At 43.2% G+C, this 26,759-nt stretch overlaps 1 protein-coding gene across 3 annotated transcripts in view; it reads right to left on the bottom strand.

The window, feature by feature from the left end:
* Window positions 1-4,626: 4,626 nt before the first annotated feature.
* ARHGEF18 (Rho/Rac guanine nucleotide exchange factor 18) overlaps window positions 4,627-26,759 on the bottom strand; it is a 47,726-nt gene continuing 25,593 nt past the window's right edge. For 2 of the 3 annotated variants that reach the window (XM_068420956.1, XM_068420957.1), the window contains 19 exons: window positions 24,156-24,300; window positions 23,235-23,347; window positions 22,928-23,068; window positions 22,221-22,471; window positions 21,560-21,685; window positions 20,187-20,304; window positions 19,531-19,779; window positions 18,626-18,702; window positions 17,312-17,490; window positions 16,819-16,910; window positions 16,317-16,505; window positions 15,513-15,650; window positions 14,779-14,900; window positions 14,279-14,335; window positions 13,550-13,597; window positions 12,497-12,964; window positions 11,451-11,778; window positions 9,634-9,756; window positions 4,627-9,541 (listed from right to left, as the gene is read on the bottom strand). In XM_068420956.1, the coding sequence (XP_068277057.1) occupies window positions 9,381-9,541; window positions 9,634-9,756; window positions 11,451-11,778; window positions 12,497-12,964; window positions 13,550-13,597; window positions 14,279-14,335; window positions 14,779-14,900; window positions 15,513-15,650; window positions 16,317-16,505; window positions 16,819-16,910; window positions 17,312-17,490; window positions 18,626-18,702; window positions 19,531-19,779; window positions 20,187-20,304; window positions 21,560-21,685; window positions 22,221-22,471; window positions 22,928-23,068; window positions 23,235-23,347; window positions 24,156-24,300 (3,125 nt within the window). In that variant the 3' untranslated portion in view covers window positions 4,627-9,380. Of the gene's footprint in view, window positions 9,542-9,633; window positions 9,757-11,450; window positions 11,779-12,496; window positions 12,965-13,549; window positions 13,598-14,278; window positions 14,336-14,778; window positions 14,901-15,512; window positions 15,651-16,316; window positions 16,506-16,818; window positions 16,911-17,311; window positions 17,491-18,625; window positions 18,703-19,530; window positions 19,780-20,186; window positions 20,305-21,559; window positions 21,686-22,220; window positions 22,472-22,927; window positions 23,069-23,234; window positions 23,348-24,155; window positions 24,554-26,759 lie in introns of those variants that run through there. The other variant, XM_068420958.1, reaches the window with a different exon arrangement.

The following is a 26,759-nucleotide window of genomic DNA, read 5'->3' as shown; positions in this document are numbered from 1 at the left end:
ACCCTTCCTAGCTGCTAGTATGGGCAAGAACTGGCACGACTGGGAGGAAGCAAGCTGCCCTGCTGCTGGTGGCTGAAGCAGATAAACTGACTTCATTTCCACCCTGTTCTCTGATGTCTCTACCATTTTCAGCCCCCAGGCTGGGCTGGTTTTGGTGTCCCCTCGCTGTGCCGCCTCGCCATTGCTTGCTGAGCCCTGCAAACCCAGCCTGCAGCACCGCAGGCAGCAGCATGGGAGCATTTAGGTTGGAAAAGACCTTTAAGATCGTGGAGTCCAACCGTCCAGCAGCTGGAGCGTGGGGCAGCTCCCAGCCTGGCCGTGCCTCGCACATCCAAGCGTGGGCAGGCAAGAAGCTCACAGCCCCAGTGCAGGACAGGGCTGGGGCTGGGAGCCAGTAGGAAGCATCTCCATGCCCGTTCCGGAGCTGCTGCACCTTTATTACATCTCTGGCAGTTCCTGAGGGTCGGACAAAGTCCGGCTTTGCTCAGCGAGTCGGAGGAGCGGAGGTTTCATTCGCAGCCATTTGAGCAGCAGCTGTTTTGTTTACGCTGCCAAGCAATACCCGTTGGCTCCCAGCCACCGCCGGCTTTCGCACCGGGACAAAGTCGCTGCTGGCAGCACTGGGCTCTGTCTGCCTCCCTGGCGCTGGGCTGGTATCCGAGCCACGCTCACGGCATTTTCAGCTCGGGGAGCGAGCGGCCCCGCTGCTGAAGCCTTTGCAAGCGTCTGGGAACTGTTTCCTCGTTTCAAACTATCCTTACAGCTAACAGCCTCGCAGGGAAAACCGGCACTTCGAGCACACCTGGGCCTGGCTGCTCCGCGGTGGCTTCCCTGCTGCTGCCAACAGCCGGAGCTGCCTTTCACTGCCTTCATCCCCCATCACCTGGCACAAAGCCCCACGCTGTCCCTACACCTCCACCTCCTCCTGCCTGCAACCAGCTCCCAGCACTCCTGGGGAAAACCAGACACCTTTTGCATGCCTGACGGCCTCCCAGCAGACCTGTTTTCCCAGTTTGACATTTCCATGCATCGATCCAATCACTACTTCAGTGCTGGGGCCAGGAGGTTGAGGCCAACTGGGCTGCAGGTGAATTTGGTTCCTGGGAGAGAAATCCTTCTGAATTAATAGAATTAATTTCAAATCTCAACACAGCTCAAACCCAGGCCTCTCCTCCTAGCCCAGAACCCCGCTTCGTGGCTGTGGGAGCCAGACCCCAGCCCACAATCACACCTGGAAGAGGCAACAGATATGGGCATCGCTAGGCTCGAAGCCAAAACAACCTAAGCCTCTGCTATGGAGACAGCTGAGAGAGTTGGGGTTCTTCAGCCTGGAGGAGAGAAGGCTCCGGGGAGACCTTCCAGCACCTGAAGGGGCTACAGGAAAGCAGGAGAGGGGCTTTTTACAAGGGCAAGTAGTGACAGGACAAGGGGGAATGGTTTTAAACTGAAAGAGGGAAGATTGAGATGAGATATGAGGAAGAAATTCTTTCCTGTGAGGGTGGTGAGATCCTGGTGACACACGCTGCTGTTACAAGGACAATCCATGGCAGCCCAGGGAAAAAAGCACTGTGCTACACACAGGGTGAGTCTGTCCGTGACTTCAAATGTTCTAGAAGGGAAAAAGGACATTACACATCCACCTGTCTGAAATCCCCTGAAAATCTGCACATCCCATGCAGTCACCTGGGATGGCGTCAGGTCTAGCACCACGCTCTGCCCCGTACAGTGAAAAGGCACCAACGCCGCTCTGACGTGGGAGAGACACATCTACATTGTGCTGTGCAACGAGGATTTTCCACACTCCTGGACTTGTAGCCCTGTAACAAAGCGATCCCCGCGACGCCGTCCCAGAGCCAGGGACCACGCGTCGCACACGCCAGCGCTGCCAGCCCCAAAAGGGTTTGGCTTTTATCCTCTGCCAGCCCCCCTGGGCCCAGAAGCAGCAAACAATGTAGGCACCACACAAGGACAGGCCCCACATCCCTCGTCTCTTGAGCCTTGGGCTGGCCTAATCGCTGGGATGAGAAATTAAACCGGATTTGAGTCACAGGGGTGAGGAAAGGGAAAGGCAGAAAGCAGCACATTCCCACTGCCGGAGCACACTCCGGAGCCAATCTCCTTGGTGCATGTTTGTCCTCAAGCATCTGGTTTGCCGACGCATCTCAGATGCACGTATGGGAACCATCAGCCCTGTCTCACCCACATGAAAGAGGAAGGTTTAGCATAAAGCCGGTCATTGCCCATGGCCTCGGAATGATTCATCCGAATAGAAAGAATGTGGTTTGGGTTTCGGGTTAATTAGCTGCAGATTTGAAAGAGAGACAAGGCAGGGCGGAGCTGCTGGAGTACTGGTATGAGCAAGTTGAGAGCTCTGAAGGCACCGCCACCGTCCTGAAATCACACCCTCCTTGTGAAAACCGGGGAGCGCGTCTCGGGGCCGAGCGACAGCGTTATCAAGGCTGCTGTCAGTCAAGGTGGTTGCGATCGCCAAAGGAATGTCTGCCCCGCTGTTGCGGCGAGAACTGAAGCGTAGCACAGCAACACCCACGCTCCTTTGAACACCAGAAGCACCAAAACTTCTAACAGATGCAAATTCCACCCGAGATTTAAACTTGCCCCTACGGAGCTGTGGGCTGCTGCAGCCGGGCAGTTCCCAGCGGGAATCGGTGCTGCAGGGATCCCTCTCGGCCACGTTAACCCTGGGTCTCCCTGAACCAGGCTCTTCTGTCTCTCTAGAAACAATTCCTACTGCTCCAACACGATTATGGCTGCAGGAGAGGACAGTGCAATTAGAAAATAAACCCCAAACCCACTGCTCTGGAAGCAGCTCCTCGTAACTTCTACCTTAGACCGTCCCTTTCAGCTGTGCCCCGCGAAATCGCTTTGATTCCATTTCTCGCTGCTGAAGCTGCATTTTGAAGTCACTCGCCTTGCTCCAGCAACAAGGACAGCGAGATGTGGCAGCGCATCGAGGCAGCGGCCGCTCAGCTCCTCGGGAGCGGAACGGGGCAGCAGCAGATGGAAGAAATTTTCTCTAAAAGGAAATGGAAGCAAAAGCTTATACACACACACACAAACTTTCAAATGTCATTCGCTAACACATCAGTCTGTTACTTCCCATAAAGACCAAGTCATGTTTTAAACACTGGTGTGCCTGGAAGGTTTTGATTATTTACGCACATTGGAAAAGTAGAAAAACTTGTGTTTTCCCAGTTGAGTTCCAGTTTGTGCCGCAACCCAGCTGTCAACCGCACTGCAGAGACTGGGAAATGCAGACTGTGTCCTGCTGTACACAAAGGACCCGCGTCCTCCAAAGACGCTTTGATAGACACAAAGACCTGTCGCTGTGCAAAGCGATTCCCAGCCCGCACCGCTGGCACAGAATCAACCAGGTTGGCAGAGCCCTCTGGGATCATCGAGTGCAACCATTGCCCTGACACCACCATGGCAACTAGACCAGGGCACCAAGTGCCACGTCCAGTCTTTGCTTAAACCCCTCCAGAGATGGTGACTCCACCACCTCCCTGGGCAGCCCCTTCCAATGGCTAATGACCCTTGCTAAGAAATGCTTCCTAATGTCCAACCTGAACCTCCCCTGGTGAAGCTTGAGGCTGTGTCCTCTTGTCCTAGCGCTGGTTGCCTGGGAGAAGAGGCCAACTCCCACTCCACTACAACCTCCCTTCAGGTAGTTGTGGACTGCACTAAGGTCACCTCTGAGCCTCCTCTTCTCCAGGCTAAACACCCCCAGCTCCCTCAGCCATTCCTGGGAGGTCAGACCCTCCAGACCCTTCACCAGCTTGGTCACCCTCCTCTGGACTCACTCCAACACCTCAACATCTTCCTTGAAGTGCGGTCACATCCAGAACTGGCTGAGGGTTTTCCTCAACGCTGGCTACAGCACAGGATTTGGATGATCACAATCATACCTCTTCCTTTGGGAGCACCCATCCGAGTCCCAGTTCTCCCACTCTCTCTCTCTCTCTCTCCCCCCCAGTTTTGCATCTGTTCTGATCTCCCCAGATGATGCGGTTACCACGTTTGGGCGAGCTTGCCGGTGTGCCACACGTGGGGATTTCACCAGGAAACACAACTTGCTGACTCTGGAGCTGGGAAGCATTCCACCAGCCAGAGGCTATGGGATGGTGCTGGGAGCGAGCGCTGCCAAATGGGCACAAGCACTAGGGAGAAAGTTTCTATTTTTGTTATACTTGTTCCAAATGGGAACCGATACTGTCTGGGACAGAGCCAGGCATGTCTCAGACTGGCACCATGCAAAGTACCTACGGGCTAATAGAAGCACAGCTGGGTTAAATTCACTCTCTCACTCATGTGCTGAGTTCAGACATTTGGAGACCAGCTGATTTTTCCCTCGGGTGCTCACCTCACTGGCAAGGGCTGCAGCTACCAGTATCCTCCACTGAACACCTCCTATGCTCCGTCCTCTCCTCTGGAAAACCGTCAGAGTTTCGTTCATATGGCACGTTATTTCTGTCCAGGGTAGAAAACGAGAAGCACGTGAGGAGCGGCTGCTGCTTTGATCTTCAGTTCAAATAGAAAATAATAAATAATTATTATATACATAAAGGCAGTCAGTTTTTAAATGCTTTTTTTTTATTGCTAGAGGTTGGTTTCAGTCCTATTGCAGCTCTGAAATCCTTCAGTGGAGAAACATTGCAATCATTGTAAAAATCATCATTTGGTGTGCTAAGATCAAGTTTACAATCAATCAAGAGTGCACAATTCAACAGAATATTAACATTTACCCAACAACTTTACAAATAAAATAAGGACTACAAAGATGTTGCTACTGCAGTATCAACAATAAAAGAAATATTTACAATGTTTACACCCTAACAAAAACCAAACCCAAACACTTCCCCGACAAAATGGTCAATTTAACCATGGACCATGATTATTTATTAAATCTTTACAGTGCAAGGCGGGCCTAGAAACCAGACCTAAGACTAAAGAGCATCGAGAGAGTTCACAGCTCTGAGTGAGATGCACGCAGGTATGCCAACAGGATCTACCTTCATGAGAGATTTCCTTCCACGTCCAAACAGAAATGGAATTTGAAACAAACTTTTCTAAAGTGCTCCGATTTCTTTCAGTACAAAAATATAAAAACCAGATTTATAAACATGGCACAAATGGTACGAACCAGAGCTCACACAAACGGTGTCTGCTGAGTAACGTGCTGATGGTAAATGATAAAGAGCCGCCCGTGGTTACAAAGATGCTGGGTCTGGCCTCGAAAGAGCGAGCAGGGGAAAAGGCTTTGCTTTCACTTATTCGGCAAGAAGCTCAGGCAAGGACAGCACGTGTGGAACCTGGCGTCAAGAAGATTTTTTTTCTTGTCAATGTGAGAAGTGCTGGGGAAGACAACAAAACGCTCCCAATTCCCTTGCACAGGGGCACAACACACAGGGACTCCACTGAGCAGCACCGGGGAGCCTCAGCTCCCATTCTGCAAAGTTAGAAGTGAAACAAAATACATGTTTTTAACCCTTTCCTAGTTAAGTTTCAACTTTCATTGTAAATGCAAATGGCAAACACCAAGTTCCATGTACCTGATTATTACTCAGAAAGACAAAACTGTCTGCAAACAATTTAGAATTGCTCCTGCCTTCGCGGGAATGCTACTACCTCGAGGAGCAAGCATCTCTAGGAACCCCAAATCTTCCACCTCACACTGGGAAATGGTTAGTGATCTCAATTCGTGGGACACGCCACAACTACGATCCGCAGACAGCACAGGTAAACTAGGAAAGCATTTACAAAGCGCACAGGGCAGATGTGCTCGGTGCTAGCGAACACGGAGGGATCTTCAGTGGGAAATACAGAGTGGCCGTAGTCCGAATGGGGAGGGAAAGAGGAAATATCCTTTACACCAGAGTTAAAATTGAAAATCGGAACCACAGAAACAGCCTCTACGTTGCAACATCATAATATTAACGACAAACACGACAATAATTTTAAGGCCGTGACACGAAGCGAAGGAGGAGGCAGTTCAAAGCTCGTGCTGTCATTTCCTCCACACCCCAGCTCAGGAAGGAGCCAAAAGGCACCTGGGAGGCACAGGATTTTGAACTGTCTAATCCTCAGATATCACTTAAAAGGAAACTTTTATCTGAAGTGATCAAAAAGTCCAATGGAGAGGATATTACTCAGAATCAATAGCAGGTTACTTAGCCCAGGACACAGCAGTATTTTGCAATCTAATTTGCCCAGAAGAGTTATTTTTCTAAGAGTGAGATTTGAGTAAAGAGTCCAAAACTAGTTCGCTCAACTGGAGTGATCTGGTAACAGTTTCACAGATTGTTTTGCAGAAGTAGTGACCCATTAATCATTTAAAGAAAATCTTTCACTTGCTTCCCTCAGCCTTCTACAAACAATTTTACCATACTCTGGTACTAGCAATGAGATATCACAGCATTTGCTAATTCTAGAACCTTCTCCACGCTGGGTATGGTACTGAACAGGAGGCCACGTGAATACCTAGTGTGGCACTTACATGATTTTAACCCAACTGAAAGAAGAGGCAGCGTCTACTCAGGGTAAAAACAGCTTTGATAAAGGTAGCTGGAGCTAGACATGTGTTGAGGACAGAGAATGACTTTCAAGGTAATTTCTCAGTTACAGACTGAAGACCCACATTCCAAGGAGCTTTTGGGGTGTTGAACCAACAGCCGAGACCGTAATGGTCCTGGGTCCATTTGCTACCAGACAGAACTTACTCGGCGCACTGCTGACAACGAGTATTAAAAGTTACGTTTAAGTTAAAACATTAAAAGAAATGAGACTTCACTGCAGCCTTTATTTTCTAGATGTCACTGTTCTATATATGAGTTCATTCATTGCACAGAAAAAGAAGAAAGTAGCCAAATAAACCCCTTCAGTCCATAGAACACTCTCCCATACTTTAGGACAGGCACAAAATTAAACTAAATAAATGTTTCCAAAAATTATTTTCAAATACCCAGACAGAGACATCCCTCTTTGGTTGAGGTGGTTTATTCCACTGATGCAACTCAGTTTTAGGCTAAAACTCCTAAAAACCTGGTAATTTAAGGCAATGGGGGCATCGAGTTTTCAGTAGGAGTGGCCCAAACCACAGCACGAAGGAGAGGACATACTGTGCATTCTTGCTGCTTCACTGGGTGTTCGCAGGAGAAGTTACGCGGGTATCGGAGATGACTGGAGTCTCCACATCAGCCGACTGAAAAATCAGTCCTACAGAGCTGCTGGGGCTCACACGCTGGCTTGATCAGAAGTTACGTTAATTTTCAGAACTCCCCTCCATTCCAGCCTAGCTTTTAGGAATGCAAAAAATGAATATAGGGTAGAACTATGTTCTAACCACCATCAACTTCATATCACAACAATGCAAATATCACTGTGTTCCCCACACCGTTCTCTGCAAATCCAGCCACCGATGACCTGCGTGAATTCTGCAATGCTGAGGATTTACCAAGCAGTCCTTTGGTATTACAGTGAAGCACATCCAATTTCATAGTGGTAACTTGTTGGGGGGTGGGTGAGTATCACCAGTCTGTAACAAGCCAGATGGTCTGGAGTTCCCTCTCATTGAACTCTGTGCCATTGCTTCAGGCTTATACCAGTATCACCTAGCAAAGAAAAAGACCCTTAAATCCAAGAAGTGTTACAGCAAGGAGTGCTTGCTCCCCAAGGCCAATTCAGTATTTCGTAGCTTATCTTTCCCCTCTTACACTGACCAGTAAATTTGGATTTTTCAATTTCTTGTCTGAAAACAATAATCCAAATTATCACCGCTTGAAAATAAACTGTGTTTTCTGCTGAAAATTTATGACGTTTCTTGCACTGTAACTACTGAAATAAAACTAAAAATCGCTTTAAACCAGAGTTAAAGATATGAAAAAAAACTATTATCAATCATGTTCTGAAAGGTATTGACCCAAGTTTTTAAGCTCCGAGATACTGATTTCTTTGATTCTGTAATAATACCCTCTAAACAATCTCTCCTATGCACAATGTATCTGACTGGTCACATTCACCTTACATTGGAATACACATCCTTAAGCGATGTGTGTAATAAAGAACTGAGATACAGAGTGAAGTAATAGAATCCAACAAAATGACTGTGCAAATTACTACAAAGGGAAATAATGCCTTTAGAGCACAACACTTAATGTCATCACCATCCCATGATTAAGAACTGACCCATTTAACAAGAGGTATCAAAGCTGGTTTAGCTGTAAGCAGCTGAACCAACACAGGTTTAGCCAAGAGTATTCTTTTTTTCAATTTTTTTTTTTTAAATTGTAAAACGAAACAGTTCTTATTCCCTTCATTCCTAACAGAGTGCTGCAGAGAATCTCTGCAGTAACAGCAGCTTTGATATCTTCTGGTACTTGGAGTAAAGTTCCAACAAATTAACAGACAAACAAAAGATGCAGAAAACTTAGGATTAAACAAGACAATAAATTACTGCATTCAAACGCTTCTTACACGTCTTCAGCAAAGAACAAACCCCAAGTCTCTAAGTTCATCCCGAACCAACTCCTGAGCTTTGCCTGGGCACCTGTACCGCTCCCACGAACACGGAGAGCTACGCAGTGTCTCCCAGGAGACAGGTATCCCAGTGCAAGCTGATGGCCAATGAAACGTGCACTCAGTCCAACTCTTCATTAGCGTTGTGTATTCTCACACGTCCAACCCTTCTCATCCACGAGCAGGTGGAGCTCCTGACCCTTGAAGACTCTGTGAAGAAGCTTACCTTCTCTCTTCTGCCGTACCTGGCCACTGAGCGTGTGCTCCACTGAATTCACTAAAGAAACAGAGACACCAGTTTGGCTCCCGTGAGCGGGTACCACGATGTCTGTCACACCTGGCTGTAAGGAGACTGGCTTGCTAGTCAACTAGTTATCAACACACCATTAGCATAATCCATTACTGACCATGTACTCGTGAAAACAGATTTAAAAATTTGCAGCCATTTTGGGGCCTCCTACTAAAACTTTTTACATAAAAATCTGGGCGGTTCAACATCAGCTATAACAATTTACAAGATGGTGCCCACAAAGAGTGTACATTCTCTGAAGAGAGCAAATTACAATAAACAGCAGCATTTTAATATGCTCTGAATTTATATACCCATGCCATGTGTCAATACATTTCCATGTTTGGAGACTTTAAAAGCAAATTGTTACTGCTGTGCCCTCATTCTGAGCTGCTGGCAGAGGAGCCAACAAAGTCAAACAGTAATCCTGGTCTGGTCCTTGCTAGTAGTAACGGGGCAGGGATGAAAAGACATCCTTGTCAGGTCTCTGTCACGATGAACACTGGGGCCTGAGTTCTTGAAACAGTATGTCAGAAGATGAATCTTTCAATGGAAACAATTAGAAGAAAATTACATCTTCTTTGCTGGTATCATCTTGCACATTTAACAGACTCGGCTGAGAGGTCACCAGGGTCTGAACGGGAACGTTATTGGGCTTGAATAGGTTCGCTGAGGCAGATGAAGGTGCTTCTGGCTGAGCATCTGTAGGGCCATACAATTCTATAGGAAAAAGAATGGAAGACGACAGATTCATGACACTGCACAGAGAGCCTGATGCATTTCCATGGATGTGCAAGTTGGTCAAGACGTACCTGGCTGGAATGCAGTGGTCTGGCTGCTCAGGAGGACCGGACTTGCTGATCGCCTGCCCCTCAGGACACCCTCCTCTCGTCCAACAAGCCTGGGGGGAAGCAGCTGCTTCTGATCAACAGATGCTAAAGAAAATACTTTACAAATTAGTATTTGAGGCTAGCAGTACTTCACAGATGTCACTATTTCATGCTGGGGCCCACTGTATTGACACCTTTGCATATCCAAGGAAGCTGCTATACCACAAAGAGCTCGTGCTTCTGTTGCAAGTTACTTAAATTTTCGCTTACGCTGTTTAGACCCTGAATACTTTCTCTCTCCTCCTCCTTGAGGACTCCTAATTCAGTTACTAGCAGCCCCTGACAACCACAGATTTAAAATCTAGTATTATAAAGCGTAGCAGAGGAAAAAAAATCTTTGTCCTTAGCATTCAAATAGCAATGGCTATTTGGCAGAACTGTGATGAGCTTTTGTCTCCGCTCCCCATCTGTCTCACAGCTGCTCAGCAGCACAGTACATCGATTCTGGTGTTAGGGCCTGACAGTTTCTTAATTTCAACAATAAAAGCAATTCATGAAACGGTCACTCGGATCCAAAGAACTCCTCTCAGTGCACATTCCTTACGTGTCACAAAACCCAATTTCAATACACAGTATTTTGCCGCTGGTACAGAAAGTCTTGTTCCATTTTCTTCTAAGAACTACATATGGGCATAACAAGCATGCATCCCACTAATGCTCATGAGAAAATAGAGACCAATATATTTGTGTTTTATACCTTTCATAGAAATTCCAGAAAACCACCATTAAGTACATTTCCACTGCAGAGATCGTTATGTAAGAGCTATTAAAAAATAAAGTTGAGGAGATGTGGTATTAGAGCTTTATTTTCCCATTTGCCAGCATTTGGTATTCAGGGTAAGAGGATATCAGGCTTCATTTATGTGCAAGAACATAAGCAAGTTTGTAATTGTACTAAACTTTAGGCACGGCAGAGACAGACATTTCTACAATGTGCAAGAGACTTTCCCCTCCCCTCCCTAGACAGCTTTGGCCCTGAGTCCGCTGTAGTAGTGTAGGCCCAAGTGATGGGTAAGCTTGCCAAGTCTGAATCCGATACAAAGCTAAAAAGATAATTTTGTAACTTAAAATTATAGGCCATTCTCCTCAGCTGGCAGTAAGGCTATTTTAAGCAGTAGAGAAAAAGTGGTTTTTACTGTGTCTGTCATTGGCAAAGATCACTACTTTAGTACCTAGCAGTTAGCAGCAGAAATTACACCGTGACAGGGTGACTGTATTTTTACTTGCTTCTATTTCTGACAAAATTAGCAGCTTTCAACTCTACAACACACACAGCATCTTAATTCTGGCCTGGAAATCTGTATTTAATGACTGACTGGTGCTAAGAAAGGCATTGCATTCAATGTCATTACAACTCTGGACACACAGTGAGAAAAGGTTAAGCCAGCCTCAACACATTTCACTCATGCAGAACAAGCAAAACATTTGCTGTTTTCCTTTAATGCCCCAGTTAGGCAGAAGATTTTACATCCGGGTTTACAAGCTCTCACCATCGTTCTGTCCTGCTGGATTACAGAACTCCATTTGCAATATTATCCCTTTGGGCTGTATTTCCAATTTAAATAGTATACATATGTAACTCAACTTAAAGATTTTAGGAGCCTAGCTGAAGTGAGCAGCCTAACAATTCGTAGTGTATTAATTTCTGGGTTCCACACAGGTAGCCAGAGGTTTAAACTACAGCGTTCTGTCCCTCTGTGATGCTGGCAGAGATCAGAAATGCATTTAAATACACGTACCTGAACTGTCTGTCCTATGAGATGCTTTGTTCTTGCCACCTTTCTCTTTGCTTCCTTTCGTGAAGGTGGCCAGCTTAGTAGGAATCTGCTGCTGGACTGCAGCTGGTTTCTGTATCTGGTTAGTTGCACTCAGGAGATGTATTGGCACTTCATTCTTCAGGGCAAGAACCGGACGATTCTCCAGGGTGGTACTGTCCCTACGCACCAAGTCTGGCCGTTCCAGGTAATCCATCCCGGAGACGCTCACTCTCACAGAGGTTTTCAAGACGGGTAGAGATGGTTCCACCCCTTCTCCATTGAAGCTAACAGAATGACTGAGCATCTGGTTCTGTGGGAGGAAAAAGGCATTCTAAGTCAAACGGCTTTTTTCACCCTCTCAGGTACAAGGAGGAGAGATCATCCTCAGCCCTGAGAACATAAAGCACTTTCTATTGAAAAATAGAACAGGTTAGACCTGAAAGCATGCTGGCAAACAGAAGGAAGAGCAAGATTATAAGTCCTTGAACACTGAAAAGAACTTCAGCAGCTCCAGACTGCTTAATATTGCACCTAGCAAAGGAATGCAAGAGCAGACTGTGCTAGGTGATGATGGGATGGAGAGAAAGGAGGACTTTCAGACAGTAACAAATGAGCCAATTTAATCAGACCGCAAAATTCACATTTTGAAACATAAGAAATGTTTTTAGAAACCAACTGTACAAAATGCTACCAATGTAGCACACCTTCTGCAATCACCTGCCTGCAATAGGGCAGGGCCTGTACTTTAAAAATCTCCAGTCAGCCATGTTCAAAAATAACTTATTCTCTGTTTCTATCTTTTAAAAAAATATTCTCATTACCAAATGTCTGAGTGGAATCTCACAGACACTGGGGAACTGCCAAGCTCTCGTCTCTCTTATGCTATCACCAGCTATTTCAGGTGATGGTTCAAGGAGCCCAGTAAAAAAATGTACAGGGCTTTTTAGTTAGTGCTGCAAAAAGGGCAACCTTCGGTCAGAGGCAAGCAGGTTAACAGAAATAAAACTCCAAGAAAACTAATTCCTCACCTGTCCTATTTCTGGGGAGAACGTGCCTGACACCGTGTTCTGCTTCTTCAGCTTCCTTAGCTGATCCAGACGCTCTTTCTCTCTCTCGACTGCTCTCTGAGCTTCCCGCAGTCTCTCGAGGTCATGCTGATAGGCCTCTCGCTGCCTCTCCAGTTCTTCCCTCTCCTGATTCAGCTTCTCTCTCAGCTGCCGAGTCTCCTCTTCACGCTCCTGCAGCCGGGCTTCTGTGCTTTCAAATTCCCTCTGCTGCCGACTCCTTTCCCGTTCCAGGCGCTGCTGCTCCAGCTTCAGCTGGCTCTGAAGTTTCTGTATGTTCATCAGTTCTTCTCTTTGTTTTTCAAAGTTCCGCTGTTTCTCCTGCTCTAGCAGCAGGTTGCCTCGTGTAGACTGCAGCCGGTATTGCTTCTCCCGGTCTACCATGGTGGCTCGTTGCATCTCAATGTAGCTGTCCTGCTGAGATATCACTGCCTGGAGGGGAAATAAGAAGTTCAGCATAAGGCACCTGGGTTCAAAAACATGCACAGCTAAATCAAAGACAACAGCATCTACCAGGACTTTTGTCTTTGAGAGCAGATCTAACTTCCAGCTTGGTCAGCCCATCGTGACTGACATGGTACTAACGATGGCTAAGCAAATAAGTTATGCTTACGTACGGTCAAATTAACATTTCTTGCACCTAGAATTATTACTCTGAATCCAATCAGTCAAAATATTGCTGATTACAAGGTTACAGTAAAAACAACTAATACATACACACATGTGTGTACCAACAATTTTAAGAAGAAATGAGCACGGAGAGCAGATGGACCTCATAGTAGCAAAAGAATTGCATTTAAGTGAGCAGGAAAAAGGAAGCAATTACTTAAGACAACAGATCTAACGCTTCCTTCAAAATACCAGACACAATGTTTGTTTCCTTGAGTCTCAGGTCTTAAATTCTGTACTTCGCTCTGGCTTTAGGGGATATTTTCAAGGTAGCTCCTCTCCACACCTGCATAAATTTTATTACATTTAATGCCTAACAAACCTCTTGGAGAGTAAATAGTGGTTTACCTGAAGACTGAAGAGCAACTGTAACAGTGTTTGTATCCTTTGGACAAGCTGAAGAGGAGGGGAGGCAAAGGGAGGAAAAAAAGACATTAGACACTTGAACAGAGCTCTGGTTTGATGCATTAGACTTTTTTTTTTTAAACAGTGAATACAATCAATGGTACCTGTACAAAACCACACACAACGGAAGCATGGCTACAAGAGCACTCTAAGCCAGTAACAGCCACTAGAGCAATATGCAGGCACGATGAATTTCAGTGTATTAGTCCTTGCACAGATGTAAATCAGTGCCCAGCAAATCTCACTGGGATTCCAGGGTGCAATCTTCATCATCAGTTTTCTTCACATGAGCTATTTAATGATCATTTCCTCCCATGCTGCAGCACTGAATCACTACACAGGTATAGCACTCACGGGAGATTCAGAGGGAAGTTTTGTGAGTGAGCTGAGACCACGCAATCCCTCCAAAGATGCAGGAAAAATAGTTAGCCAGCTCTTGGAAATGCGTGTCTACATACCCAGAATCCATCTTTGTTTTCTCATGGGACTTTTATCTCTGCATTCATAATGCGTTAGAGTCATAAAGTACAGGCTGTTAATGTGCTTGTGGTTCCACAGACACTAAGATGATTGAGTTTTTTGGTGGAGTTTTTTTGTTTGGTTTGGTTTTGCATGCTATTATTATAATATGGCTATTTCCCATTAGATTTCCTAACAGCAGAAGTAACATACCTGAGACTCTATGGTGGGCTGAAAACCACTGCTGTCATCCAGCCTCGTTACATCACTCTAAAAAAGACAAAAACAACACCTGCACTAGAGATGCGTTGGGCATTGGTAGTGCTGGCAGAACAAGCTGGAAGGGTTCATCTTATAGGGGAACAGCATTTACTGCTGGAGCAGAGATTGCTCCCACACACTGAAGGACACATATCAAAAATACTTCAATCAGAGGCCAGGCTGAAACAGATGCACGGTGATTAAACCTAGCGTTAATGGTCCAGCATCAAATGAACAAATATAAAACCAAATGATCATGCTTCTCAAGTGCTAAGCTATCAACTCACCCCACAAAACTTCCTTAATAGAGTCTAGTAATTTGACAGACAGAACTCTTACAGTCTAGCCCTACCAGCTATTACAACTTTTAACTTTGTGAGACTTGTTCTGCACCACTATCATGAAGAGGAACAAGAGGAAATGCATTTAAATCACGCATAAGCCCAACATACGGTTTGAGATCCTTCTTCTGCATCAGAAGGGAGGTCATGGAGCTGCACGTCTGAACTTACTGCAGGGCCTCTCCAGTCCCACTGTCTCTGGTCACCACCACTGTTCTTCCTAAAACTATCACCTGAAAGAAGAGTGGAGCATGAGTAGCTCACACCAGCACAGGGCCTGTGAAAACTCACTGCGTAGCAGAGGAAGCAGAAAAAAATTGTGACTTTGAAGCAAAAATGGAGATAAATAGTATCTTGTATTTCCACTTATTTCATTAATTATATGATAAAGCATCTGTGCCAAAAGGACAATTTATATTATCTAAGGATTCAGCAACCTTTAGTGACTGTGCAGATACAGAAGAAAGTGAAAAAAAAGTTTTCATGATTCAATAATAAAAGCAGGTAGCTGAATTCAAATCTCCTAGCTTTTCAGGTTAGGCTTATTTTTTTTCCAACTCAATTAAAATTCTGTGTGGAAACGTGGTAATTAGAAAGTACGGGTTAAGGTAATGCCCTTAGCATAACGCCAACCGAGAGCCCTACTCTGCTCTCTAGTGTTGGTATCAGAAGCAAAATATACAACATGCTAATACCACAAATTTGTTCTTATCCTCTTAGAGCCTGGTGAAGCTTCCTTATATCAAAGCCTCACTTAACTCATTGTTCTTATCTCATTCTCTGCACAGAGGAACACAGCAAAGAGCTAAGAAGCTCAGAAGAATGCTGAACGGTCCCTTTCTTACTTTTCTTGGAAACTGAGGGACTACTGTCATATCCTCCAAAGGTCTCTGCTCTCCTGGGGAGTCCCGACCCAGAGCCATCTTCAGGCTGACAGGATCCATTGCCTAAGTGAGTGAAGATAAGGTTCTGGAGATTTTCAGCTAGGAAAGAGGAGAACATGTCATGTAAACAGCCACTTCTATGCAGCAAGACAAGTGCATCATGCTAACAAGTTAAAAAAAAAATTTCAACTATCAAGTACATTAAAAGATCAGGCATTTTGCAAGATTTCCTGCAGTACAGATGAATTTTCCTTTGTGACTAGCTCTTTATGATAGGGTCTTCGTATTGCACATATAAAGATGACCTCTTCCTTGATTGCAAGTTAGATTATCAAGCCTTGAGTGTTTGGGGTTTTTTTGTTTTCTTTTTCCCAAAATAAAAATTATGTTTGTGCTTGTTTTCTTTCTAAATATACTATCTTTAGATAGGCTATTTTAATATATAACCCTCATATAATATTATGTTTCAGGACTGGTGTATTATTAGAGCACTCAGTTACTCCTCTGAATAGACTCATCCTAAGACTCCACTGGTTGATCCTTAAAAATACAAAAAATCCAGGCTGGGAGAAGGTCCTCTACCTAAAAACACAGGTGCACTTACCTGTCTTCAGATTGGTTCTGAGAATAAGGAAGTCTGAACAGTGTTACATAAAAGTATTACGTTATTACAGGATGATTTTCAGGACCTGTACTTAGATCCTATGTGCTTCTCCCCACCCCTGCACCTGAGTGAATGCACACACGTTCCCACACCGCATTTACCTTCTGTCACTGCAGACTTCAAAATCGCCTCTCCTTGCAGATTTTCTGAGATGTCCCCCCGAAAAAGTAGCCTAGATCGGGATCCTTGGGAATGGTCTTCAAACCCATTCATTTCAGACATTTCTAGATAAATCTGTTGCTTCTCAGTTAGGCTTTGCACGATCAGGTCATCTTTCATGTTCAAACGCTCTAAAGGAAGAAACAAACTCAGTTCTGCCTTCCTAATCACTGTCAGAGTACAACGTTCAGTTTGGAAGATTATTATTCATTTCATGGTCAGAGCATCAAATGCAGAGATATAATTAACAGTTAAGGGAAAAACTCATGGAGCATACAGAGCCCATTAGACTTATTTAACTTATCTATTTCTATATAATCTTGCACTACCTTGAAAGACTTATGAAGGAGAAACTTGATCACATCATCTGATAAAAGAATAGACAGTCATAAATCACAAATGATGCTGAGAAGCAGTTCGTGGAATATATAACTAAGTCATTACCTTGAAAATCTTTTAACTTAGCAGCTCTTGCTTCAGCCAGCCTCCTCTCTGCTTCAGGTTCATTGAAGGTTCCTCCTTCTTCATCAGGACAGCTATACAAAGGGGGAGACAGATATACGTTTGATCTGCACGTTAGAGAACTTAAAACCATCTCGGGATTCAACCTGAAGCTTTTGTCTAGGATGTGGTTTATCTTGTGTGTCAATCTTCCGCCCTTATCCAAAGCCCTGTTGCATTTGACATCAGTGAACCAAATTTTTTGGTTTATTTTTTTAAAAAAAAGCAGAATAAAGTCTTTGGCTGGTTTTTGTTGCACCTTTATAAGTGGCTTCTTCCCAGTGAACACAAACAAAATCGCATGCTTCAGTCTTACAAAAAGAACACCTAGCGATAGTCAAATGGATTTTTACAATAAATTTACACCTATTGAGTCCTGTGAAGAGAAGACAGACAAGCAAGAAATCAAGTCCTCCTTCTTTCACTCATGATTTACCTTTCTACGGCTCTGCGGATGTGTGCCATCCAGGAATTCCTCTCCTCTTTCGAGCTTGTGTGAATTTCATACATTTCTGGTCCTTTTAAGGAAGCACTAATTAAGAACATCGCTTTTTCCTCATTAGCTACCTCTCTTACAATCAACTTTTGCAACGAGATAACTGGTGGTTTAGAGTCCTGTAAAACAAAATACAATTTATTGCACTACACTATATATGTTCTTTAGGGTTTGTGCTTCCTAGCTCCCATCTTCCTACTCACACAGGGCCACCATGAGTCATAACATCACAACACTGTAACTTTATTTTCTCCTCTATGAACTCACTCTTTTGCTCATAGCTCAGATGTGTTTTGGAAAACAGGGCAGAATTAGTCTATCAGAGTCAATGTCATAAAACGACCTATTGTTCAAAGATTCACCTAATGCTGTTCAAGAGGAAACAACTTCCAGCCATCCTGATTTGTGAAAGTCTCCCCATTCTGTGCATTAGAAGATGGTTAATTTGAAAAGCAGTTGCTTTTACAGCCCTGAGGTCACCAAAATAGCTTTTCCCATTAGGATTCAGCTCTAATGTTAATGTCTTGAAAAAAATACACCCAAGAAAACAATTACATAAAACAGTTTCTCTGTTACTGCTTCTTAACAGCCATAACTGAACTAGATCAGGACAAAATGTACACAATTAACTGCTCTGAGGATACCTGTGGAAATGTCTTAGAAAAGCAAGCGAATCCACTGAGCATTCTAGAGTGCTGCAGTAATTACATTTGCATTTAGTGCTTATTACATTTACTTCAGGAAAGTTCTCTGCCCCCTGGAAATCTTAGGCTACTACGACCCTGGTTACTACATCCCTAACCGAAATGGAAGATTCTTACCCTACACATTAACAAACAGAAGCAGACCTTACTTGCAAGTGCCTTTCAAAGCACAGTTCTAGCATGTTTAATATATATGACTTGTATAAAACAAAGTTTAGTGAAAGGGAAAGTCACAGCACAAGGGAAGGAGAAGCAGTGAGACTCAGAACATGCTCAGGGCATCAGAAAACCACAGGAGATGTGGCAGCTAGAACCGTCTGATGCAAGGGAATGCTATTTTGCACTAAGAGACACTGGGAGGGATTCAACAAGTACCAGAACTGCTTCAGAAAAAGTGATTCCGTACTAGCTGGCTGGTTTATTAACTTAATTTTCCTTCTGAACCTCCCATAACAAGTAGCTAACATCTCTAACTGTATTTCTTCTGTAGCTGCTGTCACTTTCATAAATACTCTATGTGACTGTATTAAATAAGGAGAACAATACCTACCACTGATGCAAATGTATATTTTTGGTCCTTTTCTTGTAAGAGCAACAGTACATCAGTTAACAGGACTGCCAGAATATCTACAGTGACAAAGAAAAAAAAAAAGGACAAAAAAAAGAATATTTTAAAGCAGAAAGACTGGTCCAGACTAAAAAAATCACCTGACTTAAATTTGCTGTGAGTCAGTGAATAGCACGTCAACATTTGCAATATTGGGTCTGCTGCTGCCTTCCATTTGGGTTGTCCACGGTCAGCTTGCAGTCATGCAGAACCAGTACGATACAAATAACAGCTGATTTAAAGCTTGAAAACACCTACACAGGCATCCTACACATCGACTCACGCACTCACAAGGGAACATGCCTCCCTCAACAGCAGATTCTTCTGGAACTGCAGACGTTCACGGTACCACCTATTCTCGGCTGCGTTTTATGTGCCATTGAAGCTTCTCCTTGAACCCTCGAGCAATGAAGCTGTTAAAATACTCACCTGATGGGACACTGTTTTAATTTTCTGACAAACAGACATTATGCAGAATGAAGGTGTCATGGGGTTGACACGACACAATTTTTCAAAGTGTGAACCAGAGCTCGCACAAGATAATGCCTTTCCACAGGAGACTAAGGCAGTATGACTCAAAGCTTTGTCATCTATCTAAAGACCTCCCTCTTGAATTGGAAAGCAGATCAGACAGATAATAAGCAAACAGCATAAGGAACTTATAACGCACCATTATAGAGATGCTTATTGGACAAGCCAAGAATAGAACAAGTGCTATTTCCTCCAATATCCTATTAAACAAGCAGGTTATTGTCATCTTATTTTATACTCAATCGATACTAATAAACAGTCACTAAAAAAAAAAAAATCTTGTTTCCTAGTTACTTTTGCCCTTCCTGGCCCTTTACCTTTGAGTCGCCCTGATGCAGCTTTCCAGTACAGCATCCCATCCAGGAGAAGCCGCCTCTGTCCCATGTCATCCTTCCGGAAGAAAAGCCCATTCTTGAATTTCCCAGATGATTTCAGCTCCATTTTATGCATAATCTCTTTAAGGCGCTGCCCCTTCTCGCACTCATTTACCATGGCATCTACATGAGTGATTGTGTCCTTAATTAAACTAAGGGCTTGGATCAGCTCTTCATAATCTCTAGTTCCAGCTAAGAGGAAAGAGTAGCAGTCAGTCACATTTCCAACTTTGGAATGCAAGATATGAGCCACCCAAACATATTTTAACAGAACGGTTCCATACTGAACATCTAACAGTACTTCCTAAGAGCTTAAGTTTAAAAATAAAATAAAATATCCTAAAGCTCTAAATCTCTAATGAACTGACAGGCTTAACTACTATGGTTCTGTGGTTGCGGACTTGAAACTGAACGCTGCTCTTGACCCTCTGATGAGGTGAGACTGATCTGGATCTACATCTAGAATGGCATCTTCAGCTGACAAAGAAGTGAGAAAGCAGGTATAAGGCAGTACCAGCCTGTCCCTCCTGGTCTGAAGAAAGAACATGCAAAACACAGGAGAAAAAGGATCAGCTTCTAGGAAAGATTAAGCAACCTACCTTCTGTATTCTGAATAATCCGTTCCACCAAGACTGGATATTTGGTGATGCGCTGTGTAACTAGAAGGATACACTCCTGGACACCAAGTCTCCTCACAATAGAACAGTTGCCAATTTTCTAGAAAACAGGACAGACCCATCACATCCATTGTCTATATTGCTCTTCTAACTCCCTCGCTTCTCCATTCACCCCTTTTTCTGTCTCAAGACATTTTTGTACAATTAAGCAATTAGCTGCACTCTTTTACCAAAGCAAAACTCCTGATAACATCAAAAAATTGCTTTTATTACTAGAAAAATATTTTAGGTATTATTTTCAACTACTGCTAACAACCTGTAGCCAAGCAGAATAAGTTCCAAACCTGAACTGTTTGACTGTCTATTTGCTAACTGATTGCCTTTTATAATAGGATCGGTCCTTAAATACACAGAAAAGTACTATATTTTTTAAAACCAGACCTAACGACCTCACAGTCAAATTAGGTCAATAATGAATTAACTGTTTATTTTACCACTGTATGTTCACCAGTAGGCTGATCTACAGGAACACATTTCTATTGAGAAAGGGAAGGTTGTAAAGCACCAGAATCCCACTAGTTAAGTCTCAGTGCAGGTACAGAGCAATGCTGGCAGCAGAATACAGCACCAAGATCTTTCTTTACAAAGACTGAGGTTATACATTTAAAAAAAAAACAAACTTACTCTGGTCACTTATTTAGTTCCTTGAAAGTAAAAAGTTCTCTTAAAGACACCTAGTTAGGAAGAGCTATAAGTATAAAGCCATGTTGGAAGGTTCACACATATCACTTACTGACGTCTGGAAAATGAGAACACTTAGGGCTGCGCAACGCCACCTGAGATTCAGGTTACAGGCTTCCACTTCAGCTGTGCCTCTTCAGCCTTTCCTATTCATTGCACATTAATTGTACAGCAGATAAACAAACCACCCTGGAGCCAATCTTCGGGTTTTGGAAAGATGACGTAGTGGGCAAAACCAGACTAAGAGTACCTGCTTTTTCTATAGTTCATCAACAGCATTTATCATTGATTTAATTTATTATCAAGCCAATTTACAAAGATGGTGACGCAGCAGGGCAGTCAGCGATAGAGCCGTGAACAGAACAAATACCCCATTCCCCAGTCCTATGTGCTCTCCAGAGCCTGCCTCAAATTTAACACCTACTAACTGTGGCTTTGTGTCCAAACAGCTCAAAAGATCTACACTACAAGAAGCTAACAACCCACCAAATAACGAGAATACATCTCTAACTCTGCTCATTCATATTTAAGAGATCTTCACGTACAAAATAAACCCTAAAGCGGTCAAGTATATTTTGCACAGTCAGAATGGGAGAATTCTGGTTGTTTTTTACCTTTATTAAGTTTTGGAACTTCTTATTGCTTTGGAGCAGATCTTTATAGTGACTAACAGCTTCATTGTGTCCACAGCAGAACACACCATATTTTTCTTTCATTCTCTCCCCATTTTCACCTGAAAACTAATTGGAAATAGAAGAATGAAAGACATGAATCATTAAGAGTAAACCTACCTCCACTGCCACATTGAGGACTGTAAAAGGTGAAGGACAAAAAATGGTCACAACATATGAAAGAAATTGTTTCATCCACTCCATACCAGAACGAGTGCTAAAGCTGTAATGAGTTGAAAGGATCTGTACCGCGTTTTTAAAAGGTCAGAACCAAGAAGCCTGGCATTAAATGCAAGAGAGCCATGTTTGGGATGGACACCAGGAATATGTTACTTTACTTTTGGAACAGATTAAAACTAGAACCAAACCATCTGCAGTCTCGTATCCCACAACATGCATATGCACGTGCCCAAAGAACATTTAATGAACATTTCATTTTATTTGTGACCAGATATGTTCCTTGGAGTCATGCTCACACATTACACTGGGAAGATAATCTTAAACCTAGTATGAAATCACTCTTGACATAACATAAATTTCTAAAAAACTAACTGTAAGGATAAAGTTAATAGTGTCAACAACATTGGTAGAATTTGATTCACACCTGTTTTACCAAGAGGTCTCCAATGTTCTGGATTATATAATTTCGGTCACTGCCTTCTTCCAAGGATTCCTTTCGTCGCTCCTTTAATTGGAGCAGAAACTGCCCATGCATCTCCAGCAGCTCATCCACACAGGGGAAGAGCTTGTTGATGACTGCATTTGGGAACTGCAATTCCTCTCTCATGGCTTTGGAGTATACCTTCAGCATTATTTTCAGTGTCCTAACATGGTGCATTTCAGTCTGCATTAGTTCTGGGCAAGGGGAAATAAAAAAAACAAAAGTCAGTGAGATACAAAAGAGCAGGCTCCAAAAGTCACTATCTTTTGCGCCACCTCCTTTACCACAATCTTTGCATTACTGATGTGAAGCTCCTAAATTTGCCCTGTTAATCTCCCAACCAAACAGTGACTGACCCTGCTTATATAACGACACCTCCCAGTTGCAGTTGAGCTATTCCCTAGCTGTATAGCTGGGCTATGCTGCTTACAGAGGCATGTTGAAAACTATGGGTTGCTTAAAATCATTAATAGAAGGACTTATGCACACTAAGACAGGTAACAGACTTGAAAAACCTTCACTCAATTTTAGTTTTCAAGTACAACTCAAAGTGGGAGCCAATAAAATAATGATTTCTGCTTTGTTTCAGAACAGTGGCACTATGAAGTAGAAGAAGTTATAAGAATAACAAAAATAACAAATACTCTTACCATAAATGACATCTTGCCTTTTTATAACGTCTTTCTTTTGCCTTTTTGCATAAGACTGTTCCACTGCAACACTCCAAGACTCTGCCTCAAACTCATGAGCATCTGTTTCTGTTTCGCTTCGGAGGGATACAGAATATGCATCTAGACAAAAAGCACATTCAATTGCGATGATTATTAAATTGTTTCCCACCATATCTCTCTCATTACCATCACTAACAACAACAAGAAGAGTAAAAACATCTCAGTGCTGCTTTAAGACTGTGTAAGAAATTGCATAAAAATCCTGAAAAGCACAGAAATTCCATACCTTCCAGAAAAATGGAGTCTGCTGTTGAAGGTGCAAGCGAGACAACATCATCTGAAGTCTGCTTAAATTTTATAAAGCCTGAATCCCCTTCGTCCATGTCTCCTGAAATTAGTCTAAATGGCCAAAGAAATTAGACCAAGGGACCAAAAGAGAACATTAACATTTTTTTAAGTTGCTTAAAAAAAAAAATCAAACTATTTTAACAATCATCTTTCTTAAACTATAGTGCAATTCACTTAAATATATAAAAGTCATTGTTGCACTCCAACTTTAAACAGTCAGATCAATTTAGCAACTCCATCACTGAAATATTACAGTTTTAATTAGAGCAGCATGAGCAAGTATGCAACTTGTGGTACGACATTTTAAAAAGGCATCATCTGGTGACAAGCCACAGCCAGTTCAGAGTACAAAGGGCACTTTCACTGAGAAGGGAGCATAACTGTGGCACATGAAAAGTAAACAACTACTTAAAACAGCAGATAGCTTTGAATTCATCTACTATTTTAATCAAGGTATCCTGCAATTTAAAACACTGCTGCCTCCTAGACTAGTCAGAAGTAGCACAACCTAGAATAACTGAAATCAGAAGAGATTACTGAATTTCAACAAGTCTGAAGACAAATATACCCATGAAAACCATAATCTAGACAGAAATACTCAAATACTACCCTATTTTATATGATACCTTTCATGACATAGTACAGAGGGACTAAAGACAAGGTGACTTAAACAAAAAAAACTTAGTTTACTGTTCAGGGAACAGAATTTTAGCATCAAAAGCTCAATAAATCTCTTTTGAGCTTGAAAGCCAATGTGAGTTCTTGCTTTAGTTCTGTAATTGTTTTTCTTTTCACATTGGGGTGGGGTGGGGGGGGGGCAGCAGAAGCTAGTGAATTAGAAGAGCAGCAGTTTACTTACCCAAATTTATTAACAGCTCCAGCAGTATTCAATGAAGACTGAGAATTTCCTCTTTGGGCGATAGTCATACCGAGATTCCGTGAGAGTACTGGGGTGCCATCCGGTCCCAGGAGGAGACTTCGGGGCTGCTCCTTCAGAGAAGCAGCTAGAGAGGCAAAAATCGAATTGGTACTCAGAAAATGAGGCGTACACTGCAGATCGCCTGCTCTCAAACCTCTCTCTGAATGCGGACGGAGAACAGACAGGATCTTGGACGTCAAGAGCTCGTTGTCCAAAAAAACATTCTCATTCCATTTTCTTGAAAAGGAACCACAAAAAGACAGCTCGGGATGAGCTGGAATCTGATTGCTCCTGCCGCTGCTTTTTGAATTTGTATTCCCCATGCTCACTGCTGGCTGCCCTCAGACTTGGCACAGTAAAGTGGCCCCAGAGATGCACTGTTTTTATACTACCTGTGATCCTTCTAGAAATGTAAAGCTGCCACTTAACTTACTGTATTGGCTAAATCAGCAGGTCTGAAGTGCAGGAAATTGGTCCCTACTGTGCCCATTTAGTGTGGAAATTGCAAAGTATCTTCTCCTTTAGTAAAACACCAGAACTTACACACAATTATTCACACCCTACCGTATAAGGGCACAGAACATTTCATGGCAAACAAGAAAAATCTGAGATCACATAAAAACCACAAGTTCTTTGCAACGCTTATTGCTACACAGTGATTTATATCTGCATGCACACACACTGAATGTAATAGACACCAAAGCTAAATTTAATTTTAATACTGCAGCATTTTAATGCTTTTTAAATCTAGACAGACTGGGAGCTGGAAAGATATTTAAAACTTTAATCACTATTACACAATACATGGAAGCCTGTAATAGACTTATAAAAAATGGATACAATTATTTAGCACTAATGTCTGTAATGAATGATAAGGAACAGGAGACAAAATATATCCTTTTAAAAAAAGGATCTTCAGGGAAGTCAAAAGATGAAGGATCAGCCAGAGAATCTTTAAAACTTATCACTGACAGGGTCTGCAGCTGCCCTTTTTTCAAAGTGCTTTTAAGGACATGGGAGTGGAAGAGATCTCATGGGTCCTTGAACCCAGGACTCTGCCCCTGCAAGGAAGCTTTGTCTTGCACCCAGACCGAACTCCTCTCCCACTACTGTGTCTGGGAGGCTGCGTCAGGACCGTGCTGTTGTAGCAGTTCAAGAGGGTCTCCAGTTCCCAGCCAAGGTTTATGCATCACCAACTTACAACTATTCTTGTAAAAACACTGCTGTCTACCCATCCCCAAGAGCTACCCTTTCTTAGTCTGCACTCCTCCGTGTACCTCCACTAACAATCACCTCTCCCTCCACTTCTGCCTCGCTCAACCAAACACAGCTACATCAAGGTATTCATATTTCTTCTCATAAAACAGGTTTTTCCACATTTCTTGATATCCCATTCTCTACATCTGCTTGTCTCTCATTTCATCTTCCTTGAAACAGTTGACCAGAATCATATTAGGGCTGCAGGGGAGGTTTCATCAATGACATTTAATAGAAATTATATCACTGCATCTTTCCCAACACCTGTTTGGGTTTGAAATTTCTTGGCTACACACAGAGCGCATTCTCAGTCTACAACAAACTGGGTAAACTGAGTCTTCTCCCATCATCTCAAAGTGATGCGCTCCAAGCCCATTGTTCCGAAAGAGAAGACTCAGTAGATATCAGCAAGATTTGTAAAGCCGGATTTCTTAAACAAAGGCTTAATAATAAACGCCCTCCCGTTTCCATTTGGGGAAGTACTGAAATCATCAGCCATCAAGTTCTCTTTCTGTGCTCCACAAGCCAAGAACATAAAGTTCTGTTCCACAATGGTAGGCCAAATCTAAAAATCTCCAGAGGCAAAACATGGGGAGAGGGATGGGGGGATGCAACCAACACAGTCTGTACCTTTCTTGAAATGTATTTCTCTTTTATCTTGATACAATACCTTTGGCTTTTTTTTGCAGGGCATTGCAGTCTGCAGTGTTACACTGTGGGTAAAGACATACAACGCCCATGCTATTAGCTGTTCCTTTAACTTCCAGCTTCTGCTTTTGACTATGGAAAATAAGTAGTGGCTGCCTAGCAGAGTCTGCACCCACAAAAAAAGCCATTTTCTGAGTTCAATTAGCACTGTCTGCACACTGCTGAGAGTCCGTATCGATCGCTGTTAACCTATCACACCAGACCAGACTGTGTACCACAGAGCTGTTTCAACGACGAGCCCTTCAGCCAACTTTTCCTATTTTCATTATTCCTTATTGTTTCCTATTTTAGCCTCTGCACTTTCCCCTAAATGCACAAAACCATTCTTGCTAATGCAAACAGCCACTTATCTTCTCCCAACAATTATTCCCTTTGCGCTACCTCTTGGTAAGGATTGTTTCATAACGAAGCAATGCAAGTCAAATGATACCTAACAAAAACATATGAAACACACATAGTAATGCTCTGATATTCGTATCAACTGTGTTTCTTACAGCCATCAAAGCAACCAAACAGTCCAACTGCAACGCAGAAAATGATTCTGTTGTAGTCACGGTCAATCACCTGACAGCCAAGCAG

This window comes from Nyctibius grandis, chromosome 31 (assembly GCF_013368605.1).
Source record: "Nyctibius grandis isolate bNycGra1 chromosome 31, bNycGra1.pri, whole genome shotgun sequence".
NCBI classification, from domain to species: domain Eukaryota; kingdom Metazoa; phylum Chordata; class Aves; order Nyctibiiformes; family Nyctibiidae; genus Nyctibius; species Nyctibius grandis.
The sequence above is the reverse complement of the archived record's forward strand: the minus strand, read 5'-3'. Positions and strand labels throughout refer to the sequence as shown.